Here is a 21523-nt window from a genome sequence, read left to right on the forward strand (position 1 = left end):
AACTATGATTTTGAGATTGAGAAGGTAGCAGGGCCTGGGTTTCCTGATGGTGAGAGGAGGGTTGGTCTCTTTCCACCACTGCAATGTAGAACTCTGCCATTGACAGAACCGAGGATCTGTGAGAAGGGAGACGAGGAGTAAAACAGTCATTCCTACTCCATTTCTGAGCTTCCTCTGCAGTCCATGACCATCTCCTGGGCTCCTCTCGGGAATACTCTCTGGCTTCTCACCAGATTCTTCAGTGAGAGCTCTTTGGTGTCTTTAAGGACAGAAGCTGCAATGTAAATAAGCTAAGTGTGGGACAATCTCATGTTGCTGCATTCTGCCCCCACTGCCACCAAGAAAGTCTGAGCTATCCCAGATTAGTTTTATTTTCTATATGAAGGCAAAACTTTCACTACATTCAAACGGATGCAGCTTCTAAATAACTGTCTCGTGACTGTCACTGCGTACAAGGGTCCATAGCTCCCTCTCCCAGCCCCTGCCTCCCTGGGAGTCAACTTCTCATTTTTCCCCTACTTTGAACAGCTAGGGAGGAAGTGGTGGCTGAATTTGTAGCTATTCTCATGGCCACAGGGACATCTTCACTGTCTACCCTTAGAAATGTGTGCCTTCCTACTGTCTTCCTGGGGAACCAACCTGGGAAACCATGGCTGACGCTGGGTTAAGCAACACTGAACAATTTTGCTAGGCTTGTGGGAGATTTCCTGAGACACAAACCATTGTGTAGATGTGGCTTCTTAAGAACAAATACGTGCTGGGCTGCTGTACAACCTGCACGATGGAGTCTTAAATCCAGCCTGAATGTCAAGTGGAGGTGATTGTCCCAGAGCTGGTCAAATGGTGGGAAAAATGGCAATCTTGCCTTTTCTATTCCAGTCCCATGGCTCTAAATCAGGTGCGAAGTGGTGGGGAAACTTGAGGGGCAATCCCAGTTTAGAGGGGCAGCTCCATCAGCACCAACTGATTGCTGCCAGGTGAGAACCAGGTGTTCGATTTTTCAAGAGAAGCTAGAAATCCATGTATCTGTGTAACAGCTCTCAACTTACAAATATTGGCAACTGATTCAAATAAAAATAAATATACTGTGCAGGACAAACAAAACTTGCCCCGTGATGGGTGTGGCCTGAGGATGATAGTTTATGAAGTCTGCTCTGAATCCTGACTTGGGCAGCAAGCCTTCTGAGACTGTTAACCGATTCCTTTTTTCCCCCCACATTGATCACAGGCCTGGGTGTCACCTGTGGGTCCTCTCCAAGCTTGGCCCAGTTGGAACCTTGGTTTTTGGATTTTAGCACCACTGATGGCCCAAGATTTTTACTGAACTAATGGCAATTTGATCAGTGCTGTAGATATGGGTATTTCTTCAGCCCTATCTCCACATTTCCTTTTTTAAGGTGTCATGATTTTCTCTTTCAGTGTAATTTTGTGTGTGGGGGTGATATTGTTGTTGTTGGTGGTGGTAAGATCTAGCCTTTCAGAAGAGTAGGGGTGATGATGAAATGATGTCTTACAAATGCTTGTAATATCTAAAGTTTCGCAGGCTTTTAATCCTCAGAGTCTAAATGGGTTTGGAATCCAAATAGGTTTTATGCCTCATACAGCTAGTATTGAGTACAAGGACCACTTTCTTTGATCGTGGCTCTAAGAAGAGTTTTCAGGCATGGGCTCTGACTTGCTGTGTGACTGTGAGCAAGTCACTTGAGAGCTCTTGAATTTATGTTTCCTCACTCGTAGGAACTGGTTGATCGCTGAGCTCCCTTCTCCATTGGACCACCTGTTCATGCAGAACCCAGGGTCATGCTCACCCTCGGCAAAGTAAAGGGCATAACTTTCAGTGTGAGCTGACAATTAGCCCTGACTGTTTCTCGTTTGGAAAAGGTCCCGGGTGTGGTTCTTGTTGTGATGTGTCTTGATGCTGCTTATCATTTTTTAATTTTTAATTTTTTTAGAATTGCTATGATTCAGTTAGTCTTGTTCTTCCCACTATCATACTTCTCAGTGGAAGAGGATGCTCTTTGTTCTTTTTTTTGGCAGCTGTTGCAAGCAGATGGGCAAAATCTCTATCCTTAGGGACAGCTTTAGAGGGTTCCCTACAATTTGGATTGTGCCCACTGAGGACAGCCCCATTGCAGCCTTAAAAGTGGGTGTGGGGATGGCTACCTTCCCCTCATCAGCACCAAGGGGATCCCATGTATTTTTAAGGCATTCGTGGAAAACATGAACCTTTTAAGATTGAAGCTGATCGGTAATCTTTATGAAGATACCACTGCAATACCAACAGCTAACATTTATTGAGCACGTACTGTGCTGCAGCCACTGTTCAAAGTTCTTAATGTAATCATCATAATGACCTTATGAAGTAGGAATGAATGTTAGTCCCACTTTGCAGATGAAGAAACTGAGGCACAGAAAGGTTAAGTAATTTACCCAAAGTCATGTAGCTGGCAAATGGCAAGACTGGAATTCAAACTCTAGTAGTTGTGTTCTGGAACCTGTATACTTAATCACTATAATGTAGCTACCTCTCAATGATTTATAACAATTGATAATGTTTTGCCAATGGTTTATAAATATTTAAAAAGAAAAATAAGGAAACACAATTTTCTTTGCTTTGCTTATGTGCAAATTTAATGGCCAGACAGTGTTTTGGAAAGTTATGACTTTATGCTGGACTTCAATGGGAAATAGTTATGATATATTTTATCATATATTTGTATATACATAAATCATAATATAGAGAAAGTATATTTATATCTAGTTTATCCATATGTTCACATAGCTATATCTCTGTACACACTTACATATAGATAGAGAAGGTGACAAAAATCTAAAGATTAGATCAAATGTTAGCTTAATTCCAGGTGATCAAAAATAGTACCTCATTCCCAGGTCTTTGTTAAAACACTCCATGTTTGCTTAGTTAAAATAAGTGGCTTGAACGTTGCAGAAAACAGACAGACAGACAAACAGACAAACACTCTGTATTTGAGGCGATATTCATGCTGACTTGTCAGAAAAGGGTCAAAGGCTGTGGAGACTCACATGGCCTGTGGTATGAACAGAAACTTCCATACCAGGCTGTCAACTGAGGATGCTGAGTGCCCTCGGTGTCCAGTGCTGAGCCATGAGATCACAGAGGGCCACAATCTGATGAGGTTAAAAGGAGGCACTTGCCACTTCTGTCCTTCCCCTCCATTTGCACAAGCTGGAGACCCAGTGCAGCTTGAAACGAACTTTCAGAAATAACGGTCTGGAATGTGAAAAACCTTTTCCTACAATGCGGAGTGAAAAGACCAAGATACAAAACTGTATACATGGTTTAATCCCGATTTAAGAAAAAAAGTATATTTTAAAATATGCGCAGGAATGCTAGCATAACGGAAACACAGTTGACCCTTGAACAACAAAAGAATTAAAGACATCGACTCCCCGTCGGTCGAAAAGCTACATATAACTTTTGACTCCCCTAAAACTTAATTACAGCCATCCCTCTGTAGCCACAGGAGATTGGTTCAAGGGTCCTCCGTGGGTACCAGAATCCTGAATACTCAAGTCGCTTGTATAAAATGATGTAGATCAATGTATATAGTCAGCCCTCCACATTGATTAAATCTGTGGATGTGAAACCTGGGAATCCTGAGGGTCTACTGTATATTTATTTGAAAAAGTCTGCATATAAGTGGACACGTGCGGTTCAAACCTGTGTTGTTCAAGGGTCAACTATACACCGAAATGTGATTTTAGAGTCTTCTTTAAGGTGGTTGTCCAAATAGTCTACAATGAGCACAAAGCACTTTCATGATTAGGAAAAACTCTAAAAACATTATCTTTTAAAGGATAATAGTTTGAGGCTGAATAGAACTTTTCTAAAGAAGCTGAACATTATATTATCACTCACTTTTTCCCAATTGCCAGAGAAGAAACTTTCTCGCAGCCCCCACAGGGACTTTTGGCCCAGCCTTGGTCGATGCACTGGGCTTAGGGACTTGTGGAAGCACCATGTGTTGTCCCAGCTGGAAATTCACAAAGTAAGCTTCCCAAAGCCCAAGGTTTGGCAGAAGGACATCAGAGCTGCCAGGCAGCAAAGGGAAGACAGCACCGCTATTATCCCTTTTGTACAGTGGGCTTTCCCATAAGATTTTGTGTGTGCATGTGTGTGTGAAAAGGATTCAGTTACTTAAAGTAAGCAAAGAGTGTTCTGTTCCAACTCCCTCATTGTATGGAAGCCTACAATGGAATGGGCTTGCCCAGGGTTACAGTCAGGTTCCTATTAGAACTGGAACAAGGTCTCTGGAAAGACAGGGGGGGACACCCCTGGCTCCCAGCCCCATGGAGCTTTTCCACAAGGTTTTTGCAGGTTCCTCTTAGCAAAGCCAAGCCAAGCCTTCCCTGGCAGCACTTTAACCCTTTCTAGTTTCAGAGTATCTCACACATACCCCTGTCTTCGTGATTTTTGATGAGTGGGCATGTGACTGACTCTCCTGTGACCCTCCTGTGACTCTCTAAGGGCAGAAAAACCAGAATATGAGGGCTGTCAGGGGACAGAGAGGTCATTTGGGCCAGTCCCTTCATTCCACAGTGAGTTTATGGAGCTGGATTTGCTCCCGAGAAAGGAATACCTTCATAACATAAACACATCATCCTTTTCTACGGAAGAGGCAAACACATAAATACATCATTATTTTCTATGGAAGAGGCACTTGAGGCCCAGAGAGGGGTGCAAGTTACCTGAAGACACCTAGGGAGGCAGGGGCTGGGTCTGGACTAGTCCATCACCCTTCTAACCTCCTAACTCCCAGCCTGGGTTCATAATCTCTCCTCTGCTCTGCCCCAGCTTGACCCCTGACACAGCTTGATATGGGTTTTCTGGTTGTCCATGCAAAGCTAGTTGCGATCTCTTCTCCATCATGGTAAATAGCCATTTCTTTTTTTTCCACTGCCCACAGGATCATCCGGACAAAAGTACAACAGCCACCCAACCAGCCGGTCCCAGCTTCCAGTCACAGCATAGGTAAGAACTTTAAAAAAATTTTTTAAACATCTAATGGGCTCCAAATATTCTAAAGAACTTTTAATCATTCTTATGGACAGATAATTCTGCATAAAACACTTCGGCACACGTACTAATGCGCCTTCTTTGTCATTCTCCAAGGGCTGAACCCGGTAAATGAATTTTATAAATACTGCTAAAAGGTTTTGAATTTTACTGATTATTATGATAAATAGCTTTCAGCATGAGACAGAAAATTGAAATCTAACCAAAAAAAAAAAAAATCCACTAATGGGGGTCTATAGAATGTCAGATAATTAAAGTAATAAATCAAGAAAGGGGTACTTATTCATAACATTTTCTGCATCATTAGTCAGTAAGTAGTTTTGAATGTGTTTTTTTCTTCTATCAACCAGCCCTTCTACAATTCTTTGTGCACTTGCAGTCTTGAGTGAAGATGTGGCAAAACTTCCCAAACTTTCTCTCTTTCTTGCTTCGATCTCATGTACTCTGTGAACTGTCAGAGCTGCTAGTGCAGTTTCTGACACAAGTGAGGTCTGAAAGTGACCATGACTTCTAAGAATTTGAGTTATACATCCTACTAGTTTTGACTCTTGAACAATGTGGGGATTAGGGGCAGAGACCCCACCTTCACAGTCAAAAATCTGAGTACAACTTCTGACTCCCTCAAAACTTCAGTTTCCCTTGGTATCTGCAGAGGATTGGCTCCAGGAACCCCCAGGGATACTAAAATCTGTGCATGTTTAAGTCTCTTATGTGAAGTAGCACAGAACAATGCATATGGTTAACCTTCCGCATCTGTAGATTCCCAACTGTTGATGGAAAATACTGTTTGCTATCCACAGCTGGCTGGTTGAATCTGTAGATGCAAAGCCAGGGGATACAGAGGCCTGTCTATATATTGAAAAAGAGCTGTGTGTAAGTGGACCTGCACAGTTCAAACCTGAACTATTCAAGGGTCAACTGTACTCAAGAGTTCAGAAGTTTCCCTTGCCTTCTCTCCTCTGCAAAGACTGAGATGAAAATGACATGTGTCTGTTTAAGACATGTTATTTCTCCACCTGGGATAAAGGAAACAAACCCCTCTGGTTAGCTGAGGGAAGGTTATTTTACAATAAGAAAGTGGGTAACTATTTACTAGGACTAGATAGTTCTGTTTGCCACGGTCCCTGTCAATTCCACTTAATCACGCCTCAGATTCTGTACTGTTTGCACACCTTTAAATAAAAACTTATAGTTCTAGCTCTGTCATGAACTCAACCCAGTAAACTCTGTAAGTCTCTTCACCTCTCAGAGTCTTGGTTTTTCCATTTGTGAGCTAAAGGGCACAAACCAGGCGTTCTCTGAGGTCTCTGATCCTCCGTGGTTGCCTCATTGGATGATGGTAAGACAGAATTCCTCCCTGCCATAAAATAATTCTTCATTTAGTAATCCATTCAAAAACTGTTTGCTAAGCCCCTGCTATGCAGATCTTGGCATTGGAGACTAATGTTTTAATTAGGAAGCAGGACAAAATCCCCATTCTCAAGGGCTTCTCAGTCTAATGGGAGAATGCGGCAAAGAGAAGTTTGCAAAACACTGAGATAAAGCTCAAGAAGAAAGTACAGGGTGCTGTGGGAGCTGAAGGGAGGGAACCACCAGCTCTGTTGAGCTGGGGTGAAGAGGATTGAGGAAGACTCCTGGGGAAGTGTTTGTGGCTGAGATTTCACTTGCAGCTTTTTAACTATTTCAAATCAGTTAACAGTGGATATAAAACTGAGAGTAACTGATAATAGTCTTTCAATTGGGTCAGCAGAATGCTTTGTGTCTGAAATTTTTATAAAAACCATATCGTGTATGTGTATAGCCCCTTAAAGTTTACTAACTTAATGGGGAGTGAGCAAAAGGAGGCTAAGAGAGATGAAATAACTAGCCCAAGGTCACATTGCCAGTAAGCGGTGGAGCCAGAATTGGAAACTGGGTCTTTTGAGTCTAGTGCAACCCCAAAATACTGGAACAAAACTTGTTGGTTCTTGTCAGCAACGTGGTGAGACTTGGTTATATGTGGTTGTTGTTTAAAGTACCAAATGACTTGTGATCTTCCTTCTTCCTCTGTTCTTTGCACCTTAATACAGAAAAGGTTGTGAGATTTGCATAAATCTATTTTGAAAAGCTTCTTCTGATGAAGGAAAAGAGAAGTTAACGATTTTTACTTCTGTGTCTCCTAAGGAACCTCTAAAATCAAACTCAAATATGAGAAGAAAGGCGCCGTTCCCTCTAGGTCTGTAGGAGCAAAAGCTGGATGTGCTTCAAGGAAAGCAACAAACAGCTTCTCATGCAATCACCACCATTTCTAGTAATTTCCTATGCTTTTGAGTCAAAGGCAGCTTCACCTGCCTCCAGCTAGTTATAGCCCAAGGAAATGTGTCTGAGATTGGTTTGTAGGTTTTAATGAACCAAGAAAGAATTCCCACAGCTCAGAAATAAAAATTCAGCTGTACAGCTTGAGAGGACCCTGACTACCAACTGACTAGTCTCTCTCTTGGACTCTGGGGCCAGGAGTTAATGTGAAACTTGACCAAAATCTCTCGTCTCCCATTTTTAGCCTTAGGAACTCAGAGATCTGGCTTTAGTCACAAGTCTCTGCCCACATTTCTAGGTGGGGAACATTTAGACTTTATGCCAGTAGACCTGAGGCTGAGTCCTGGTGCTACTGCTTATTGGCTAGATGATTTTGAGCAAATCATGAAAGCTCAGTTTCTTCATTTGATACATGGGGATGAATAATAGCACTCCAGGTTGTCACAAGTGTTAAATGAAAAATACTGCATTAATGTGAAGCATTAATTATTTATTAGTGAGGAACAGATTACTGTAGGGGTTAAAACTAGTTTCTGGTTTCCATTCCCCACTCTGCCTCTTATTAGCTGTGTGACCTTGGGCAAGTCACTTACTTTCTGAGCCCTGATTCCTTTATCTTTCCAATGGGATAATAACATGACCTAGCTTATAAGATTTTTCTCAAAATTAAGTGAGATGCCTGTCACAGAGTAAGTTCTCAGAAAATGTTATGATTATTATATATAGGAATATGATTACATATTATATGTAGTACTATATCATATTATATAATAATATTAAAATCCAGGTAAACTGAAGGGAGAAAAGACAGTAAAGAAGTGTAAGAAGAAGGGACAGTCTGCGATTTGGAGTTTTTTGGCTATGTGTGTGAGTGCGCAGGTATTTATGTCGGCATAGAGGCATAGGTATGTAAGCCGGGAGTGAACTTGCCTGTTGAGTAGGTCAGAGTCTTTTTCTTTAGCACTGGCTAGTGGTGGGCCCCAGCTCTCCTTTTTCTCTTCTCCATCCCCCTGCTTCCGGCCTCCTTGGACAGGTGGAATTTGAACTAATGTCCTTAACACTGTTCCTTGTTCCTTGCTGCACCATCGGTCCTGCCGGCTGCCTATCTTCTCGCTGTCCACTCTTTCCCTGTCATCTCCCCAGCAGCAGAGAACCCGGGCAAACGACTTGAGGACCCTCCTCATTGCCCAGGTGTGGGCAAATGTCCTCAGCGCACACCCTCCCTGACCCGGCACTTTCGCATCCGGCCCAGTGCAGGGTGACTGCCTTTGTTTTGGCCCTCCGCTCCCTCCTCACCGGCGCTGGCCCCGCAGCCCTCCTGCTGGGTCTTGACCACCCCTCTTCCTCTGCGCAGTGTCCACGGGCTCGGTGACGCAAGTGTCGTCGGTGAGCACGGACTCGGCCGGCTCTTCGTACTCTATCAGCGGCATCCTGGGCATCACGTCCCCCAGCGCCGACACCAACAAGCGCAAAAGAGATGAAGGTAAGAGAAGCCCGCGCAGCCCTGCCGGAGATGGACCCGACGGGATCTTTCTCAGGGCGCCCAGTCAGCGGTGGAAGCAAAAATGCTCGCTGAGCATCCCTTCATTCCAGAACGCCGTAGTCCCGCTGTCCAGGACCAGGCCCTTCCCTGGACCCGGGGAGAGGCAAACAGGGAGCTGGCCGGGGCTGTGGATATCTCGCCCGCCTCCCCCCAATATTATCCCGTTAGTGGAAAAAGGCAGAGCCCAGGGTCGTGAGGTTTGTGGCCTTAAGAAGACCTTGAGTGTGCAGATATGATGCCTGAGGGCAGGGTGTGGAGGGTCCGAGCACATCACCCGTGTCCGCTTTGAGACCGAGCCCCGGAGCAGAGTGAGGGGCGGGTCTCACCGCCCTGCAGTGAGACCGGCGCAGGCGGAGTGGCGGGTCAGGGGGCGGGGTCTCTGAGGGGCTGTGCTCACCTCTCCCAGGGGTGGTGATGGTGGGGGCTGAGAGAGTTAAGAATCATCTCCTCTTGGCTCTGGAAGAAAGGAATGCAGAGGCCTCCTGGGGATTACAAAGACGACAGACAGTCTTCCCCGTTGGTTTTTCTCAGCCCCTCAGTGGTGCCAGCTGGGCTTCCAGAGCTGGCTGCCCCCATCCTGGACACTGGCCCACCTTCACCCGGCTCGCTTTTCCCCTGGATGGGCTGCCAGTGCTGCTGACAGTAATGGGTTTGAGAAGAGAAGTGACCCCCTGGGAGATTGTAAAACCTTAGTCAGGAAAGGAAAAAAAACATCAGGCTGTGGTCTAGGGCCTCAGAACAGCGTGACAGAAATCTTGATTCAATTATTCTGTTCCTCTGCACAATTCCCTTTCTCAGCTCCCTGTAAGGGATGTATGTTCTGGAGAGCACATGCCTAAGTACTTAAGATCTGTAACTAGAAAATTGAGTCGGCCCAGCCAGCAGTGGATTGGCCTGTGGTCTGCGTGTTCCAGGCATTACAGAAGCTGGGCCTGCGGCCTCTGTTTGGAGTTGTGGGGCCCGTAGGGATGATTCACAGCATTGGAAACCTGCCTCACCTCTTTCCTCTGCTCCTGACACTCAGAGCAGATGTCAGAAGTCTTTAACTCGGAGGGTGGCTGTGCTGTGTACTGTAGGAGGCAGTGGGCTAACTGTTTCTGTTGGTTTATGGGGTTGATGGTGCCATCTTTTCTCCTGTTGTCACCTGGACTTGAAGCAGATGTGCCCAAGGTGGGGCCCAGCTGCGTTTGATCATGGTGGAGCGGTCCGTTGAGTACGGCTCCCTCAGAAGCTGAGGGGTCAGGCAGAGATTTTTGGAGAAAGAGTCTGGTTTGATATTTACTACCAAACAGACAGGTCCTGATTTGGGGGGATTGTTTTACTGTGTTTGTGGAGTGCTGTAATGGCTTTCGTTTCTGATCCCTGGTCACTGTTTAGCCTCTCGAGCTGCCTCGAAAGGTGTAGAACAGTCAGAATGTGGGCGTCATTGGTCTAGACTGCTCTGTGCTGGTCCGAGGACTGTGGACCATTTGGGGTATTGACCTTTAAGAGGGACAGTGACAAATTGGGGTGTGTCCAGATGGTTGTAACCTGGATGGAGAGGGTACCTGGAGGACACTTCAAGGCTCTAAGTGTGTTTTTGCACAAAGATGATAAGAATGAGGAAGACGGGATTGTTTCCTTTCAAATATCTGGAGGGCTGACATGAAAAGCAAGAGGAATGAGACTTTGCTGTGTGGCCTAAATGCCAGCGTGTTGCAGATGCAGAGGAGTTTTCAGCTCAGTATAAAAAAGAACTTTGTAAATATGAGAGTAGACTAGGACAAAAGGGGTTGCCTTGAAAGGTAGTGAGTGCTCTGTCACTAGAGGTATGTAAGTAAAGTCTAGATGGCCACTTGATGGGCTGCTAGAAATGACATTAGGAGTCAGATGCAAGATTGAATGATCTTTGGAATACTCCCAGTTTTGAAATTTAATATTGAGCCCTGATCCCCAGAAAGATTTGGGAGGTGATCTAGTCTGGTCTGAGGGCCAAGGGAGAATGATTTAATGGTCTTGAAAGCTTATAGGATTGAGAAAAGTGGGAGACCCAAACAACAACCAGAGCCCCTTCATCCTCTGCCTCACTTCATGGAGAGTGTAGATGGCGGAGCAGAGAGGTGGGGCAGAGGCGCCCTTGTTCATATCAGCAAACTCTCTGGAAGGAGTTCTGCTCAATGCTCCCTGCTGCCCTTTCTCCAGCTCCCTCTCTGTCTCCCTGGATCCTTACATTGGCTTCAGGGAGAGTTGAAGAGACAGAGGTTGCCTCCCCCCCCGCCCCATTTTATAAGGGAGGAAACCGAGGCCCCAGAGAGTTCCTCGATATTGGCAAAGCCACACAGCTGGCGTGCCCTGGGGTGTCAGGAGGAGCTGGAAAGCCCCTGAGGCCTCAATCCCCTGGTATTGTCTGGCCACCTGCTGCCCCTCAGCCCCCACAGAGAGGTGTTTTGGAGGTGGAGCAGCCTGAGGCTGGGCAGAGCCAGGCGACAGTGTCAGGAAGAGTTGCCAGCTGAAGGGCATGGTCAGCAGGTTGCTGCTGAGAGTGTGGTGAGAAAGTAAGAAACAGCCACTGGGGAAACACAGGGGAATTGCCAGGTGCACTGGCGGGCTGGCCCGTTGGGACCGCAGACCATGGCACCATTTTTTCTCAGGAGACCCCAGCCGCATGAATGAAGGGCTGAGGGGGTAAGAGAGTCATTCGAGGGCCAAGAGAAAGACTGCTGAGGGTCCTTACTCCTATTTCTCAGATGAGATGACTAGGGCTTTGCAAGGTGGAGTTGCTTGTTCAGCCCTGGTTCAACTTGGACTTGGGTTTTACACTGTGGGCATTTTTTTCTGGTGCCACTCTCCGGCCCAGATGTCAGGGCAGGGGTGGGTGGTAACAGAGTCCAATAATGAAGGGGCTTCCCTCTAGGGCTCACGGGCTGGTGGGCAAGACTGGCGAGCCCAGAGTCCCTTCACTGGGCAGTATGTGAAGTAATGTGTGATGGGGTATGACACCGGAGGGGAGAGGAAGGCAAGGAGGGGCCGATTTTGACCAAAAGGATCTGGGAACACTCCTTATAGGAAGTGGCACTTTATTGAGAGGAAAATATTTTCCACTGCTTCTGTTGTTAAATTTAAATTAATTAAAATCAAATAGAAATTTAGTTCCTCAATTGTACTAAGTACATTTTAAGTGCTCAATAGCCACATGCGGCTAGTGGCTACTGTATTGGATAACATGGCTTGCGTACAAGTATATGGCACATAGTAGATGTTCGATAAATACTCCTTGGTAGAATGGCTGTAGAGAGCTCACAGTTAGTGAGGAGGGTATGTGGGGTTCTCAGTCAGGAGTGCTTCTGTTTAATATTTTGAGCTGCCACAGAAAACTCTTAAAGAGTTCCATAACAAAAGCAAATAAGTTAGAACACCTTAGACCACTGGATTGCCAAGTGCCCTTTCAGTCTAGAAATTCTAGGATTCTCCCCACGATGTTTACCTCCAAGACAAGCCCTGGGGATGTGGCCACTGTGTCCAAATCTCAAATGAACTATTCTGTGGCTGAGGCAGCAGATAAGGTCCCTGGGACCTCTGAGGGCAGAGCTGGGGTAATTTAAAGGAAGCTACAGGGAAGCAGAGTATGGCTCAGTGCAAGGAACAGCTTTCAGGCAATAGCCAGGCTGGGCCAAGGATGGAAGCATTTCGTTGGTAAGGTAGTGAGCTCCCCATCATTGGAGGTGTGAGCAGGGGCTGAACAAAGGAGGGGCAGAAGAACTAGAAAAGGCATTTTGATTTGGACTCCGTGACTTCTGAGGGCTGTTACAATCTGAAGTTACATGCTTCAGTAACTGCCCTGTGTCTGAAAGTGGTTCTGCTTACTTGTTTTTTTCTCCTGCCACCTGACTCTGAGTCTGTCATTCATATGGCCTTGACTGGGCAGGGGCCACATCACACAGGGGTATTTCTATCCCCAGCCCAGCCCCTTGGCACCGGGCCACGTTCAGGAGGCTTGTAGATGGCGCTGAGAATCAGGTTAGGATGCTGCCCAAGTGTGGCTCGCAGCCTCTTGTCTTAGTTGGGCTGACCTGAGAGTTTTCATGGAGAGGCTGTGGAGTTGGCCTCAGGAATCCCTCTGGGCTACAGGGATGGAGCCTGGGGTGGTGCTTCCCTCCCCAGAAGGCCCAGAGGAGGTGGTGGTGGGGCTGGATTTGGCAGAGCACGCAGGGCTGTGAATAGCGGCCATGGGTGAAAGGGCAGCCCCAGACCCTCTGTTCCTTCCTGGGCCTTTGATCTCTGGTGGGGCCTCCTTCCGCCTGTCTCCAGGGCCCCCATTCAGGTCCTGTCGACCTCCCCCTCCCCTCATCCCCCCAGAGTTTGAAAGGCCCTGAACACATGAGGTCAGTCGACTGCGAATCCCTTTCACTAGCTCAGAAAGCCTCCCAATCCAGCACCAGTGTGGATTCCCGGGACAGAAGTCTATTTTTAGGCAGTGGAGGGTACATTCCAGGTGGAATTTCCGCCCTTCTGGGCCCTGGACTGCCCTCTGCCTGAAGAGGCACAGAAAGGACGGCCAAAACCCAGCAGTGCTCTGTCCTTTCAAGAGATGCCAAGTCCAGCAAGACCCTCATGGGGAGATCTGGGGGCATTTAGCAGGGGTTCCTGTCATGACTGTCCATCTCTCTCTCTGGGAATGTCTATATCCTTCTCTCTCGTCTGATGTCTTTTGTTTAGGGGTACATCTCATCCAGTGTTATCTGCCTGTTTATATCTTGTTTATTGAGACTTCCTCTGTGTCTGCTTCTGTTTCCTCGTCTAGCTTTCACTTTCTTTTTCTCACATTCACTCTCTCCTTTCCCTCTTTCTCTTTCTCTGTCTCTGTCTCTGTCTCTGTCTCTCTCTCTCTCTGTTTCTTTCTCTCCCCACACCCCCCCACCCCCACGACCTTGTATTCGCTGTTGCTCTCTCCTACCAACTCCTCTCTCTCCTGACTTTTCCAGGCTGAGAGCCCCACCTCAGCCCTGCCCTGCCGACCTCCAAGGCAACCATCTTGGAGAGGGGAGGGGTTTCAGAAGCTCACAGGCGAGTCAGGGCCCAGGGCCCTCCTGACTATGGGCAGGCCCTGGCCTTCTTTTTGTAGGATCCTCTTCCTTTGCTGGACCTGTTCCTGGGCTCTGGACAAAAGGTAGAAGTCTGGAGCAGAAAGTACAGAGACGCCTCTCAGGTTTCCCAGAAGGGAACGAAATGAGCGGAAAAGCTCAGGATTCCTGAGTCAGGAGTTGCAAAGATTCCACAGACCTCTGATCTCTGGAGAGCCCAAAATAATGTGTTGAGGAATTGAGGAAAAGATACCGGCTCACAGGCCAGGGATGAACTGATTTGAGGACTTTCTGTGCTGCAATCTTTGGCAAGTTACTTAATCTCTCTGAGCCTCTATTTTGTCATCTGGAAATAGAAAGAACACAAGTATTGCAGGTTATTGTGAGGATGAAGTCACACCCCTAAAGGGTGTAGCCTCAGGGCTTGGTGGTAGTAAGCACTTAATAAATGGCCACCTAGGGAGACTAGGACTGAGGCTGTGAGGCCAGTCCAAGCTGAGGGCAAGCGGGCTCCAGCCATAGTTCTATTTGGCAACTGAAAGTGTCTGATCTGCTCACCCCCGACTTCCTGTTTGTAACAGTCTACTGCTGTGGGCATCAAGACTGAACAACAGTGCCCCCAGGTGTCAGCCGCAAAACGAAGGGCCACTCGGTTTCTTTTGCTTCCTTTCCCTTCAGGACCCTGGTCTCTCAGCCCCCTTGATGGAAGAATGAAAGGGTTGAGCCTCAGGTTCCCATGAAGAGCGGCCCTGGGCACACAAGGCAGTGGAGGCCTCTAGGATGGAAGGCAGAAGGCAGAGCCCCTGGGCCTGGAAGGGCTGGGCACCTGGGAGTTGGGGTCACCAGGTTGGACCTCCAGACTCCCCTGTCAGAGCTGGGGGGCTTTAGAGAGTATCTAGGACATGTCAACCTAGTCATTATTCAGATGGAAAAACAGGTCTGGAGAAGAGAAAGTGTCAGACCAGGTCACACAGTGAAAACCCAGAAAAACCAGTGGGAGAGATTGGGCTCCTCAGAACATCCTTGGTACCTTAGAACCATTTGATGTGACAAATCTCAACTTCTCCTTTCCTCTCCTTTCGCCCATTCTCCTAGGTCCATCTTCTGACCCCACTGTTGAAAGCCACCAGGCACCCTCACCCTGGGTAGGGGGCAGCTGACTCACTAATCCCCCAGGGTTAACTTCAGCTCTTGACAATGAGCCCTGACCTTCCGGCCTGGCCTCCCACTCCTCCTCCTCATCCCTTCTGTGCTTCCTGTCCCTGTGTGTTCTCTGAGCTTTCCAGTCTCTGGGCCCTTTCCCTGGAATGTTGTCATTGAGGCTGGTGTGTGGACCTGGCCTGGTTTCCAGAAGCAGCTCACTCCCGGGGCGGGGAGGTATCAGGGCCTAGCCAGTAGTCTTTCACAGTTGGCCAAGGCCATTGGACTCACCAGGGGCTGGCATGGAGTTTGGAGGCCAGACACTACAGAGAAGGAAGGACATGATTACCACTTTGTCTTGGTCTCTCCTGGCGTTTCACCAGGGCAGGCTTTCCACCCCTTGGTCCTCCATAAGGGGTCCCTTGGATGTACCCTCAGGCTGGCCATGCAGGTACATGAACCTGCATGCAGATACAGGGGTGAGGACAAAGGTTCCTCCTGGGAGGGCATCACTTAGAACCCAGGTGGCAATTGCCAGCCTGGCAGTCATGCTTTACTTGGCTTGTCCTGTATTTAAAATGACTTTGAGTTAGTTACCAACATGGTACTCTCTTTTTTTCTACCCAAATGCCTTTGAACTTCTGGAGTCTTAGTGTAGACTCTAAAGAAGTTTGGTTGAGTCCAGTCTGTAGCAGCTGAAGCCCATGGGAGGAAGGGCTCCGACCGGATGGAGCCGTGTGTGTGTGTGTGTGTGTGTGTGCGTGTGTGTGTGCGCGCGCGCGCGTGTGCATGAGTGCGCGTTTGGGGGGGATCAGAGAAGTCAGGCTGTCAGACAAAGGTGGGCGGGGGAGGGGAGGCGTAGGGCAGGGTCAGGGAGCCACATCTCTTGGCAGCCCAGAAGAACAGTGAGATTGAGGTTGTTCAGTTCACATCTGCCAGTCAGGATAATTCTGACACGGTGGTCACAGGCTTGCCCGGGGACTGCAGGGGGTGGTTAGTGGCAGAGATGGTAAGGACCGCCTTTCTCTCTTCCAGCCTGGCTGGCCAGTCTCCTGCCCTTCCAGCCTTGCAGTCCCTGGTCCCTCATCTGAGCCCCAGGCAGACAGGTTTCAGAGATTTCCTTGGTAAACCAGGGGACATGAGTCCAGGTGGTCATGGAGGGGCTCCTTGGGCTTTTCCCTAGTGCCAAGGGCCTGTCCCTTGGGCGATGGGTCAGGTTTCGGTTCCTTCTGGCCCCCGGGTCCCTGAGTTTCACTTTGATTCACTGTGCAAAAGCCTGCGTGAGAGCCAACACCACTAAACACTCCCTCTGCCCAACCCCACCTGTTTGCCCACCTGTTTTGCCCAGGGCCCCCCACCTCCCCCACCAGCTCCTTTTCCCATGGGGCTGTGTATTGGTGTCCCACAGACCCCCGGGGAGATATGAAGGGCAGGATGACACAGTGTGAGGATCTCAATTTAGAGAGTCGGTTCTGTGGTCATCCAGAATAAGGGTGTGGGGTCAGCTGAGGGGATAGAATCTCATCAGGGCAATCTGAAACTCAGGGTGGAATGAAGTGGCTTTCTTCTCACTCCACCTGCCCTTCTGCCTTGTGGGGCAGAGGGTCCCACTGTTCTCTCTGGCTTTGGAATATGGTTTAATCCTTGGCCACGGAGTACTTCTCAGCGCTCCAGACTACTAGAGGCTTATCGGGCGGGAGAAGGAGCCTGGGAGGAAGGAGCCAGGGACTCTGGGTTCTTGTCCTGACTCTGTGGCTGACTTGCTGGTGACCTTGGGGAAATCACGATCCCTTCTCTTTGGGCCTCTGTTGTTTCATCTATAATAGAGGATCAAGGAATTCCTAAGGTTCTTTTGAGTGCCAAACTTCTCCCGGTCCTACCTCAGGTCATCTTGGCATTATTTTAGGCCAGTGGTTCTCAAACAAATGTTGGGACCCCTTTAAACTCTTAAAAATGATGATAAAGGATCCCAAGGAGCTTTTAGTTTCTGTGAGTTAAAGAAAATGGACAAAAACTTAAATATGTATTTATTCATTAAAAATAACAGTAAGCATAATAATATAAATAATATAAATAATTGAAATGAGAAAGAACTACATTTTCCAAATGAAAATATTTAGTTAGAGTGGCATGCTTTACGATTTTACAAATCTCTTTAGTGTCTGACTTAATAAAAGACATCTGGATTCTCATATCTGCTTCTGCATCTGATCTGTTGTGATATTGTGCATTCTAGAGCCTCTGGAGAACTCCACTGTACTTGTAAAAGAATGAGAGTGAAGAAAACCAATAACATTTTCGTATTTTTATGAGAATAGTTTTGACCTCACAGACCCCTTGAAAGGATCTTGGCAGCTCCGAGGGATCCCTGAACTAGATCTTGAGAACCTCTGCTTCAGGCTGCAGCAAACTCTGAGCTTGCTTACCACTCATATAGATAGGGAGAGCAATTAAGTGGTTTTAGTGTTTTGTTTTTGTTTTTGTTTTTTTAAATAAAGGTGTCATTGATTTCTCCTGTTCTTAGCTCCTGAAGGCAGTGGGAGCCATGGTAGGTCTTTGAGCTGGAGAGGGAGCAACAAGACACCTTGGGCTTGTCTTCTAGCATTTTGGAGTATGCCGTGCTTCTTGCTCCTTTCCAAACTTGAGCTACCTCAAGAAAGGCACAGCTACTGAGGTTCCTTTCATTTCCAGCAGGGTTTGAAGTTTGACTTCTCTCCAGTGGGCTTCCTTTAGGTCCAACAACAGCTACCTAGTGCTCCTAAAGAGCCCAGGGAGTGGGCATGTGGGACCCAACCACGTCTCCCCTTCCCAGGTTAGTTCTGCACTAGCCTACAGACCTCTGAGACCCCACCCTGGGTATTGTTTTGGTGGGAAAAAAACTCGGCAAATAATATTGATTAGGAATGAAACAAAATAAAATGAAAACAAGAAGTAGGTTTGGTACTTGACTCCTGACATTTGAGGAAAAGCAAGTCCGAAAGACTGTTGAGAAGGGAGATTTGTTTTCTGATTCCATAGGGGCTTCTGGGTGTTTCCAGAATGCCAGTGGTTGGTCACTCTGTGTGTGTGTGTGTGTGTGTGTGTGTGTGTGTGTGTGTGTGTGTCTAATTTCACTTTGAAATGTTCAGTTTTCATTTTCATTGGTACAAGTTTATCATTTGCATTAGTCCATCCTGAGTCTAATGGACTAAATGGAGGAGAGGGAGTAAAATGAAATGTCCTCAGGTAACTTGAGAAGCATTGAGAGAGGAAAGATAAAAGATGCTAGAGAAGATATGTGTGAGAAAGAGGTTGCTGTAGTGAGATGAACTGAGCTATTAGAGGAAACAGAAAAAGGCAGGGCTAGAGAGACTAGAAAGGGTGAAAAGTGACAAAGGAGTCAGACACTTCCCAGCACCAGCCACCAGGTGGCACCATTGACCCAAGACAGCTTAGTTGCCTTCTTGGTTAGGGACTAGAGGGGTAACAGGGCAGTGTGTACTGGCCATTTGTGAGCTTGGGAAGCTTGTAACTTGATGGGTGGCGGCAGGGTCCAGGTAGGCTGACCATTTGTCTGAGTCTCACTTCTCTGCCAGCATTTAGTCAGGGCGGGGCGGGGGCTTGGGGGTCGGACCATTGCCTATGGGGATCAGTCTGGTCCTTCATCACCTCATGGCACAGATGAGTTGATACAAACCTTTCTGGGAGTCCAGTCCTTGCTTCTATTGTAAGCCTTTACTTGCTGCGTGACCTTGGGTAAGTCACTCCTCTCTGCCTTGTTTTCCTCATGTTAAAATGTGGAGATCCGAACAGATGATTTTAAGAATCTTTGGGCCCCGACATTCTGCGGTGTGCCAGAGAGAGCCCAGGAGGTGGAGTTAGATTCAGGATCTTCCTCTGTCAGCTGTGTGATCTTGGGCAGCTCACTTCCCATCTGTGGAGATTATATTAATATCTCCCTCACAGACTTTTATGTAAAATAGCCGGTTGGAAAATGCTTTGAAATCTTTTCTTGTGCTGTAGGAAAGCGAGGGGTTGCTGTTTATTATTTTGTCTGAAATTTAAATTAGCCAGAGCAGGCATTCTGCCATCCTCATAGCTCAGAAAGTTTGATCCTGTGCCTGTGGCCACAAGGCCTTATGGCAGGTGTTTGCTCAAGGTCACTGCCTCTTTGCTGTAAATATCTTTTGAATCTGCTCATTTCTTTCAGGCCCCACTGCTACTCCTTTGGTCCAAGCACTCTCTCCTGTCGTTTGTGGACTATTCCTGTGGCCTCCTTGCAGGTCCCCACCTCCAGTGTCCCTGACTTCTCCAAACGGTCTGCCTAACCCGTAGCAGCCCCAGCAGCACTTCTGAAGTACAGTTCTGATCAATGGCTTGCCTGAAGGATTTTCACCCTTCAGATCTTCCCAGTGTTTTCAGAAACCAGCCAAACTTTTTAGCAAGGTTGCAAGGCCTTCTGTGGTCAGCCCCTGCCCATCTCACAAGCCGAGTCCCTTCCTGCCCTCCTCTTTTCATGCTCACTCCAGTCATACCAAACCTCTTCCCATCTTTTGAGCACCACTTATTCTTTCCTGCTTGTAGCTTAAGGGTTGCTTACATGAGTTATAGTGTCAGGTAACTGGTTCTTTTTTTTTTTTCTTTTTTTTGGGTAACTGGCGTTCTTGTGCTGAAGCCACCAATGCTTACTCATGTGACTTTGGGCAAGTTATTTGACTTTCCTGAGCCTCAGTTTCCCTATATGTGAAATGAGGGCACCACTTGTGCCTATCGTTGGATTGTTATGTGCAGTGAATGAGGTAATGCATGTCAAGTGCCCAGGATGACCCCTATTATGTGATACAGGCTCGGTAAAGAGTGCCTTTTATTATGACACCGTTCCCACTGTGTGGAAAACTGTCCTCTTCTGCCCCACCATTTTACCCACCTGACATGCCCAAACTGCAGGATCCAGCTCAAATGTCACTTCTTAAGTGAAGGCTTCCTCGATGCTCACTTCTAACTATTAGCTTTGTTGGCCCCACCCACAACACAAAGAATCTGCCTATTGACAAAAATATCATATTTGTCATTTGTTTGTCTTTCCTGTGAGACTGTGAGCCCCATGAGGCTGGGAACAGTATCTGCAGTGGTTACCATTATCACTTAGTGCCCAGCACAGGGCCTGGTTTATGGTGACGAATATGTACTGAATGGGACTCTGGATGTCACAGAAGCATGGAGCCCATCTGGTGGGCGTAGGCTGCTGAGCAGAACCCAGAGCCTTGCCCATCAAACATTCTCCCACTCCTGCCTGACCCCTGATCCTCCTTCCTCCAGCTGACACTGTCTGGTCTCTAGAAAGGACCTCATGACAATCATTCTAGAGAGGCAGGGAGCTCTTCCATGGTCTAAATACACACACACATACATACACTTGCACAGACATGCATGCTGGGGCCTACGGCCCTCATTCTGCCTGCCTTACCTGAGCGTATGTTCCAGGTATATATAGATCATCACCCCGAATAAGAACTGCAGCTATAATGGCAAGCACTTATTGAGCGTTTACTATGTATATTTTAAATTATTAACATATTTGATACCACTGTACCAGGTTAATACTCTAATTATCCCCATTTTATACATATTCGGAGAGATGGAGGAAATTGCCCAAGGTCATACAGCTCCACAGTGGCAGTGTTGGGACCGGCTCCCAGGGGGTTGTTTCCAGAATAGCCTTACCTGCCATCCTGGTCTGCCTCTCCCAGAGTGTCACAACAGGATGACATCAGTGGAATGTATTTACCTCTCTCTAATGTAGGGCTTCGATTCCATTATTATTATTATTATCATTTTCAGTTCTACTGGGTCCCCATCGATCACCCTGCCAGGCTGAGCTGAGGGGGACTTTGGCTCAAAGCCCACTTTATTCCTCAGGTACCCCATTTCTGAGGCTTCCCCTAGCACTATTGTGCACACTTTCCTGTCATACCTTCAAGCTGGTCATCTTCAAGTGCAGCTGGTCGATCACATGTGGACTTGAAACCACAGCAGGGTAGTGCAGTGAATGGACCAGAGTTCGAGCCCAGCCCTTCCATTTACCAGCTGTGTGAGCTTTGACAAACACCTTAAGTTCTTTGAGCTTCAGTTTTCTCGTCTGTCAAAAGAGGATAATAATTCCTGCTTTTCCTGGTAATTAAAAACATTACCTATATTATTTTAATTAGAATTGGCACATGGCAAGTTTTGAAAATATTTCTATCATCAGAGCAGAGTTGTTATCCTGATTTCTCAAGATGACCTTGTTAAGAACTTTCTAAATTCCCGGCTCTTTTGTTTTAGTTCTTTTTAAATGATTATTTTATTTATATTGCTAGGTTTAATGATAGGACTCTTCCATTTAGGGTCAGAAGAAAAAGACATACCCACTAGAATTTATATTGGCAGAATTTTATCTCCTTGTCT

At 47.1% G+C, this 21523-nt stretch overlaps 1 protein-coding gene across 4 annotated transcripts in view; it reads left to right on the forward strand.

Moving 5' to 3' along the window:
• The window catches only part of PAX5 (paired box 5), a 169840-nt gene that overhangs the window by 22132 nt on the left and 126185 nt on the right, over positions 1-21523 (forward strand). For all 4 annotated transcript variants that reach the window (XM_036238530.1, XM_016130273.2, XM_016130275.2 and 1 more), the window contains 2 exons: positions 4950-5014; positions 8709-8837. In XM_036238530.1, coding sequence (XP_036094423.1) covers positions 4950-5014; positions 8709-8837 — 194 coding nt within the window. The remainder of the gene's footprint in view (positions 1-4949; positions 5015-8708; positions 8838-21523) is intronic.

This window comes from Rousettus aegyptiacus, unplaced genomic scaffold, assembly GCF_014176215.1.
Source record: "Rousettus aegyptiacus isolate mRouAeg1 unplaced genomic scaffold, mRouAeg1.p scaffold_m13_p_3, whole genome shotgun sequence".
In the NCBI taxonomy this organism is placed as follows: domain Eukaryota; kingdom Metazoa; phylum Chordata; class Mammalia; order Chiroptera; family Pteropodidae; genus Rousettus; species Rousettus aegyptiacus.